The 8,860-nt window shown below is 56.4% G+C and overlaps 1 protein-coding gene across 1 annotated transcript in view; it reads right to left on the reverse strand.

Annotated features, from left to right (window-relative positions):
* Positions 1-1,804: 1,804 nt before the first annotated feature.
* TOM1 (target of myb1 membrane trafficking protein) overlaps positions 1,805-8,860 on the reverse strand; it is a 27,453-nt gene continuing 20,397 nt past the window's right edge. Inside the window, exons 12-15 of the mRNA XM_024216788.2 lie at positions 6,295-6,370; positions 3,964-4,023; positions 3,123-3,162; positions 1,805-3,026 (exon numbers count right to left, since the gene is read on the reverse strand). Of these exons, the coding sequence (XP_024072556.1) occupies positions 2,887-3,026; positions 3,123-3,162; positions 3,964-4,023; positions 6,295-6,370 (316 nt within the window). The 3' untranslated portion in view covers positions 1,805-2,886. The remainder of the gene's footprint in view (positions 3,027-3,122; positions 3,163-3,963; positions 4,024-6,294; positions 6,371-8,860) is intronic.

Genomic DNA, 8,860 nt, shown 5'->3' on the forward strand with positions numbered 1-8,860 from the left:
GCACTGTTCCCCACAGCTCATTGGTTTGCACATGCCAGCTGTGGCTCCACCAAGTCACAAGAGCTCTTCATCAGCCTGCTCCTGGCAACAGCCAAGATGGCCATCCATCAGACCAGGAGGAGGAAGTTTGATGGAGGTAGTGCTCTGTAACTGAGGGGCCTGTTTCTGCTCCCTTGATGGTTCACGTATCTGGGCAGAGTTCCTCTGGGTGGCGTCCACCGGCTCCTTGGACTCCTTTGAAGAGTCGCGGGCACAGAATGCTCTGCTCCGTGTCCCCCATGGGATCCCTGGTTCTGACCCTGTGACCTGCACTTCCATCTTTGTTTTTGCATTTGATTCCCCTGGAATCAGTTGCATTCTGGGCTCCGTGGCTCCTTCCCCTCAGTTGAGGCGTAGGCCTTTAGTCTTGGGGGGACTTTGACCGGCTCTTCCTGGGATCAATAGGCACCCATAAGCTCTCTAGTAATAAGCATAACGGACATACAAAGCACTTACAACTCCAACAGAATACTTTACAAACAGTACCTGATTAACCCTTACAGTGCCCTAGGTACATAATGTACATTTTTGTGATGCGGACGCCTGTCCCAATCAGGGACTTGACTGAGACACCCAAAATCATTACACCCAGAGGGAGTTAGTAATGACAAATAAACTTCCTCCTTGCTTCCGGACATCAGTAAGGCACCAAACCAAGACATCATCAGGTAACCGGGAGAACTGGGACAGAGGGCGATTGGCAGTTCCTTCCCACCCTCTGCTGGGCCCACCTGTGCTCCAAGGGATGGTAGCTTGTCAGAGATCAAAGTGCATTCAGAGAGAATGGGAGGCTGGATCTGCTGCACAACCTGAACCTTCCTGTCTAATCCCACTCTACAACAGCTGGAGGGAGAGTTCCCACCCATGGTCCTTTACTCCTTCCTCCAAAATCACACACAGGTCACCATTGCAGCTGCGGGCACTGGAATGAGGCATCCTGCTTCATAGGCTTAAGGGACAACCCAGTTGGGATGCTCCCATCATCTTGGAAAGCTGGAGAGGCTACGTAATAGATCCTAAGCCCAGCTGCTCTGCAAAGGGGGAGGGTAGCTTGAACTGCCACCCGACCTGTTCCAGCACAGGTACATGCAAGCACATACCAGCTCTGCTCACACAGCTCTGCTCCCAGCTCTTGTACTCTCTGTCTCTGAGGTGTGCAGTTGAGGCTCCAAGTTAGTGGAGAAAGGCTTTCAGGTTCAAACACCTTCCACTGATCTAACCCTTTCCTACAGAGAGGGGCAAAAGGAAAAAGTGTCCAGTTTATTCAGTTGCCCTTTAAGTGACCCCCATCCCTGTGCTGCTTCCAAGCGAGCCAGTCGTCTAGCAGCTTGCAGTGCACGGCAGGAGATGGAACAGCCATCCCCAGGGCTTCAGCAGAGCTTTTATTTAGTGGAAATCTTTAAATGAACAAAGAGCAGATCCAGCAGCAGCTACCAGCTGGCGACGGGAGGGGTTAGTTAGCTCCTGCTGACACTTCCCACAGGTTCAAGACATTGATCAGGATGATCACAATAAGAAGGTTCAGATGGTGCCTGCTCTCAGCAGCCATGGCCCCCTCCGCTCCCTTCCCGCCCCGAGCCGGTGCCCGCTCTTAGCAGCCCTGGCCCCCCGACTCCCCTCCCACCCCGAGCTGGTGCCCACTCTCAGCAGCCTTGGTTCCACCGCTCCCCTCCCACCGTGAGCCGGTGCCCGCTCCTGCTCTCAGCAGCCTGGCTCCCCAGGTTCCTCCGCCCACAAGTGCAGCAGCACACACTCTCCAAGGGGGTCAGGACATTGCTTGTTTAATGTGCGATACAAAAGGCAAGTCTCCCAGTTTACATGGAATAATCAGCTTTAGCCCCGGGCCTGGCACGCTCCTCCCCTGCCACGTCTGCACAGGGCAGCATGCATTGTTTGTTTAAAGTGTTCTCCCCTTTCTCTCAGAGATACTCTCCTCTCACCGTCCCCCCCATTCCACAGCGGGAACAAGGGGAGCCTTAGCTGGACGTCATGGGGGGAGTTAAGTCCAGGGGAGGGGGAGGACAGGGACTAAAGGAGATCCAAGAATCAAAGCAATTCACCTCAAAGCGTTTGCTGAAGGCACATCCGCCCCTTTGCCCCCCTTTCTAGAGTTGGATTGCACACACCCCTCCACCCTCGGATTTGGTACCGTTTGCAGGCCCATCCCCATATCCAGCCATGAGATTCGGTACCTGGACTATGTACGACAAAATCACACGGGCCCTGGGTGGGATTCTGGGGGCACAAGGGGCGTGTGGCATATATGTGCTTGTGCGACAGGGAAACAAATACTAGAGGCCTCCCTGCTGTCAGTGCTCTCCCCCTAAGAATCACTCCCCACCCCTGCACGTCCCACTGCAGCAGGGGATGGGCAAAGCTCAGCCCTGAGAGCAGCAGGGAGGGAGGGGACCCACTCTGGAGAGCAGCCTAGAGCCGAGCGCCCCAGCTGGACGTGGGAGAGACAGCCCGTCAAAGGGAGCAGCCGAGACCCCAGACACAGACAGCTCCCGGCTGCCAGTTCTCAGGACGGGTTACAGTGATTTCACTGGAAAGAAGTGTGGGGGAGCCCTCCGCTTGCCCCCATCACAATAAGATGCCCCAGGGCCCCCAGACTCGTCTGGTGACATCTCCAGCAGCTTCACCAGCACCCTTCACAGGCCTGCTCCGTGATGTCCTCAAAACACAGCAATGATTAACTTAACCCCAAAGCAGCCTAAAATAGGTAAGGGGGGGGGAAGGAGTGAGAGGAGAGCAATGGGGGCGTAGGGCCCTTCCTCTCCCAGCCCCTGGCAGGAATGGAGCACCACAGAGTGTCCTCTTGCTCCACAGCACACCAGTCCATAGGGTTCATAAGGCAAACATAGTGTCGTCTTCCTTCTCCCGCTTCCGGTGTGGACTGGAGGCGGCAGGTGGCCCTGCTCGGGGGCTGGGGAGCGCGGGCAGCTGGTCCGCCACCTTCGCTCGCTCTTCCAGGAACTTGTCGAACTCTGGGGTGGGAAGAGAGAGTTAGCGACGTGGAGGGGGAGGAGGGAGCTGGCGCTGAGAAGGGTTCAGGAGGAAGGAGAGGAGCTGGTGGCTCTTACCTTCGCTGGTGACACCCTTTGCCTCTTCCGTCTCTTCCCCCTGGGAAAGGAGAAGAAAGGCACATTGGGAAGCAGGCCTGAGCACCCCAGGTGGACACAGCGCTCCGCTCCACCGAGGCAAATGGGACTGCAATCCTCACCCCTACTGACAGGAAAGGGGGAAGTTTCTCTACCCCACCCCCAGCACTAACAGCTGGCAGGAGGGCAAGAAAACTCTTCACTCAGATCAGATTTCTCTGGAAGCCTTTTGCCAGCCTCGCGGCCTCCAGACAGACACCCTCTGCTTCCACGCCACATGAGAGACCCCACCAATCCCCTTGCTCACAACACAGCCAGGAGAGCCTTGGTGACCTGCGTTGCCCTGCTGGCTCTCAGCTGCCCCCTTCCAGCAGTGCGCCGGGGGCACACTGCACAGCCTTTCCCGGTCCTGTTACCCACCCTCTCTCCTCAGTCAGGAGGTCCCGCTCCAAGAGCCTGGCTGACTTCACAGGGGCAACGCACACACGTGGAGCTAAGCACATGCCTCAGAGTTTGCAGGATCAGGCTCTAGGAGGTGGTTGGGCATAATGGCAATCAGGAGAGGTGGGGAGGAGGATGGCAGTGTGGAATGAAAGAGCAGGGGAAGGTCAGTGGGGTGTGTTCTGAGGAAGGGAACATGAGGGAAACCTCTGCCCACATTGACCTGGCCCGCACTGCCACCTGCAAGAGCCTTGGACAGTCATCGCCAACACCAGGGAATTTTGAGCCTTTCCAGGGGCCAAAGGGGAAACACAGTTCATTGCCAGCCCTGAGCAATAAGTGAAATGCCAAAGGAACCGCCCCCATTCTGCCCCTCACTTACCACATCAGTGGAGAGCCACTGCTCAATGTCCTCCATGAAGCCGGCTTGGGGGACCGGGATCTGGAGTGGAAGGAAGAGAGAGGAATGATGCAGAGAAAGAGAGGATGTTTCTCCAACCCATCCCGACAGAAACTCTTCCCTTCCCACAAGGTTCACTGAACCCAGCCCCTTGTTGCACTGGCCAATCCCACCACAGCTCTCCCGGCCAACAGTGTCATTTTATGTCTTCTCCCTACCCATTGACCTGTCTTCTAGCACACAGGCCTTTCTGAGGGAGCTGGAGATTTGAGACTGGTGCCAGGGCACTGACCCCGGCCTATCCCCTTTACAGGGCTCATTCCCCTCTCCAGCACGGCTCGGTCTAGAAGGGCAGCACTGGCTCAAACTCAGCCAGGCTGCTACCTCCACAGAGGTACTTTCCTGGATTCCCCTTGCTATCGCTGCAGATTCTGACCCAAAGAGCATGAGATTTTATCTCCCGTCTGATGCCGTTCCACAGCGTGTGACATCACAGCCCATCGCACTGCAGACAAGGGGGCTGCCACAGGTTTGGCTTCACATCCCCGCTGTGGGGTCAGATGTGAAGAAGAGGTGAGCCTGGCAAGGAGGAAGGCCCAGGCCTAACTGTGGCTCGCTGTGGTACATGACGTGCCAAGCCAAGCTGTGGAAATGCGTACAGGAGGGGAAACTCCTCTACAGTTAAGGTGGAGATACTTGACTGCCGGCTCCCCCACGGAAGTGGCTCTTTTAGATGTGCTTTCGCCATTGGCCAATTCCACTATGGAAGGGGAGAGGGGCCCTTCTTGTGGCTGGAGGTAACTAGTCACCCAACACCAGCCCGAAGCCTCAGATCATTATCCCAAGAGCAAGCCCCAGGACCAGCTGAGAGAGAAGCAACAGCAGCAGCGGGTTCCCCGAGTAGAAAAAGGAGGTGGTCATTTGGAGGCCATTGACCCTTCGTCTCCCAAATTCATGGAACCCTCCACAAGGAACAGCAAAGCCAAGCACAGCGGCATCCCTCTCCTCCTAAGAACAGGTTCTTCCAAACCAGTCCCCAGCCTCTGGACAGGTACTGCCGCAGCCTCCCTGGTGTCAAGATGAAGCTCCTCTGGGAGGAGCCATCAGGTAGTTACCATGGTTCGCTGCGATTATGGAGGTTTCAATCTGTCCTGAGTGGGATCCTCAAGGCCACAGAGAGTAGAGATTTATACAAGCCAACTGGACAGCGTGTGGGGACTCCCCAGACCAGAGGTTTCTATGGGCTAGGCCCTGCTAGGAAGCCTGAAGCCTCAGCCTGAAAGGAGAAGTCCTGGGAGTGTATCGCTGCCCCAGGGACTGAACCTGAGACCTCTGGGTTTAAAGCACAAGCACAAGCCCTGCTGCTTGAGCTAAAGGACCAGGCTCAGTAGCTTCAAGGCAGTAGCAGCCTCAAACCAACTGACATGGTCCAGCTACTAGAGGGGGACAACACCCCCCACTGGGTTAACGTGCACTGCACACTCCCCAGTCCTGAGAATCAGAGGTCAGCAGCCGTTCAAACCCCAGTGCTCATCATGATGCCTCTGCTTAGGCTGACAGAGACGCAACACCGGACCTGTGCATCTTTAGCTCAAGCTATAGATGCTCATGCTTTTGGATCCAGAGGTCCTGGGTTCAATCCCTACAGACTTCTCCTGGGGCATGATTACATCAGGTGAGGAGGCACAGCCTCTGGCTTCTTTCCTCTTAGTCTCTACTACCTGCCCAGACCAGGGTCCCCTTCATGAACGCTGGGGTTTGGCCATTCTCCCATTGCCTGCTGTGTGTGCCCAGACGCTGTGCCAGTTTCACACCCTAGCCTGGCAGCCCCGGCTCTCTTTGCTCTCTGCAGGCTACGCGCCTCCTCACCATTCCTTGCTGCACCATCCAGTTAGTTAGTGGGGCTCCATCAATGGAAGCGCTAGGTTCCATCTGGTTAAGAGAGAGTCTGCACTGAGGGCTGCTTTCAAGGTGGGAGGTTGAGGAGAGGATGGGAGCAGAGCAAGTCAACCCCTGACCTTCTAGAACTCCAGGAGGGTGGGGAGGGGGAGTCTATAGGACAAAGAAGGAGTCCACCCCGCTCGGGGGCTTGGAGAAGGGGATATGGAGCCTCACACCACTCCAGGACCAAATCCAATCCAGCACCAGGTTAGCAATGACTGGAAAATACCACCATCACACTGGTTAAGGATTGGCTTGCATGAAATACCTTGGGAGGCTCTGCCCTAATGGACCTCGTTGATTGGCACTCCTGTTGGGCAGGGAGGATGGGCCCATTACTGGTGGGGTGTGGAAAGCCCCACGGCCACTTACCGCTCCTGTGCTCTGCTGCCGGGCATCTAGGGCTCCAGCCAGCCCTTTGTTTGCTTGGGGGTCTTCGTACTTTACCCTGAAAGACAGCAGCAGGTTAACATGAATGCATAGAAGCGGCAGGAATACGCAAGGGGGCAAGCTGTGGAGGACCGGTCTCCTAGTGGAATTCATACATATAAATATTCAGGGCTGCTGGCCACACCACAGCTCGCTCGCTGCGACCCTTAACATCTCCCTGAGAGATTTAGGAGATCTCAGATGTGTGCAAACCCTGGCTTGTTAGAAACACTACAGTAAGGTCCAACCCAAACACTGCAGCAAGATTGTGAGGGTACCACAAGAAAGTACTGGGACATTATTGTACGACGGCTGGGCTACCATCTTGGCCAACACCAAGGATGAAACCCGGGACCTCCAGAGCTAGAAGCTAGAGCTAGAGCTGAAGAGTCAGCCTGAGATCTGGAACAGACTGACCTCCTCGCTGGACTGGGCACAGAGGGGAACACAATGCACACCGACCAGTGGGTTACAACGGCTGTACAAGAGTCCACAGCCAAACAAAAACCTTCCCCGACACAAGCACACTTCACCCACCTCAGCCCTCCCCACTCAAACACGTCCCCCAAACAGACCCCACCCATCACACCCTCACTGACAGTCATGAACCCACGGGCGGCTGAGATTCCACGGCCTGTGTAATGCATGAGGTCAGACCCGATGAGCAGAACGGTCCCTTCTGGCCTTAACACCTATGAATGTGCAAATACAACGACCTCTCCACACACAAACACATCTCACCCGAGATCTCTCTCTCTCTCTCACAGACACACACCACCTATCTGCCTCCTCGTCTATGTCGCTCCCTTTCAAGCTGCTTGCAGTCCCCATCGGACCAGTGCAGGCCAGGGACACTAGCTCCTATGCCGGGAGAATGAAGCCACCTTGGATGACCTCCCAGCACTGGATGCCTGCGAACTGGGGCACTCCTGTCATCTAGCCGCTCTCATTGGAGGGCAGGGGCTTGGGCCACTTGCGCTCAAACTTTTCGAAGAAGTTCTTGTCAGTGAAGGGCCCGCTGTGGACGATGGCGTTGAGGATGAAGTAGAGCGCTGCCACCATGCCGCTGATGAGGAAGAAGGGCAGGAAGGGCTTGAGATGCTTCCAGAACTGCTGTGCCCAGGTACTCATGAGTCACGGGGCCGGGGGAGATGCCCCGGCCCCGTTGCTGGGATCTCCTGCAGAGGCGCCCTGGTCCAACAGCAGCGGGGGAGCAGCTCAGCACAGAGAGAGGGAGATGCAGGGCTGGTGGCATAGGAAGCCTGAGTCAGCGAGTGCAGAGGCTGGCTGGCAGGAGAGCAAGCGCAGGCGCGGTGAGAGCCGGCTCAAGGGAGTGGCAAGGAATAAATAGAAGATGCCTTGTTTTTGGAACGATCACAAGTCCCTGTCCCTGAAGGATCGGGTTATGCTGGCGAGGATACGCTTCCATTTCTGCCCAGCCCCTAGACGGCCATCCAGCAGAGTGGGGGAAGGGAGTGCACTGAGCATGCACCAGGAGATCAGGTTTCATTACAAAATCAGGTGCTGTTGGCTACGATGCTCCTGCCCCATCCTGCTTCTGTCCATGCAGCCCCACTGCACCCCAGCTCTCTGCAGATGGCCCATCGAAAGCACTCTGCCCGCAGCACATCATGTGTACAACCTGTGCACCCTTGTCCTCACATGGTTGCTTTCAGGTTATAGCCCAACCACTGCTTGGCACAAGTGACAGATTCAGATCCCAGGGTTAAACCTGTCAGTGCTAAGCGCCGTGCCAGGTACGCCCAGGAAACATCCAGGGACCCAGCTGAGTTTGCATGGGTGTCTGTATTCAAGCACAACCCCCACAATAACACGCGTCCCAGCAGCAGCAGAGAGAGCTAGTTACCAAGCCAAAATGCTTCCTGGATAGACCTGGGAACCAGGCTTTCTGTGACAGAACTGCACATTTTCATGTCCACTTGGTAAGCTCTGCAGGTGGAACTGGCTTAGCAGAAGAGGCCGTCGGTGTTTGGACTCCGGTCCAGTCAGCACTGGCCACCAGCAGAAACAGGCAGGGAGTTGAACCGAACCCGAAAACTGGTTCAGAGAAGTGTTTTGAGTGAACCACAACAAACCCTGACCTGAAAACCTCTCAGTCACATTGAACCCGAACTGGAATTGAAACCCAAAAACCAAAACCCAGTAACTGGTTCAAAACAACAAATTCGATAATCAAACGCTGAGGGAGAATTTTGGGGGGGGGGGGGGGGGGGGGGGGGGGGAGGGCACTGATAGGGTTACCATATGTGGAGTGTCCCAAAAGAGGACACTCCACGGGGCCCCGCCCCCGCCCCGCCCAAACTCCGCCCCCTCCCCCAAAGTCCCCGCCCCAACTCCGCCCCCTCCCCTGCTTCCCGCGAACATTTGATTCGCGGGAAGCAGGCAGCAGGTAAGGGGGGGGGAAGGGAGGTGAGGCGGCGCGGCGCGGGCCAGCCCCCGGCCGAGCACCCCCCGGCCGCCCAGCACCGCCGGCCCCAGCCCCCGGCCC

The sequence above is a fragment of the Terrapene carolina genome, unplaced genomic scaffold (assembly GCF_002925995.2).
Source record: "Terrapene carolina triunguis isolate 2854851 unplaced genomic scaffold, T_m_triunguis-2.0 Scaffold247, whole genome shotgun sequence".
NCBI classification, from domain to species: Eukaryota; Metazoa; Chordata; order Testudines; family Emydidae; genus Terrapene; species Terrapene triunguis.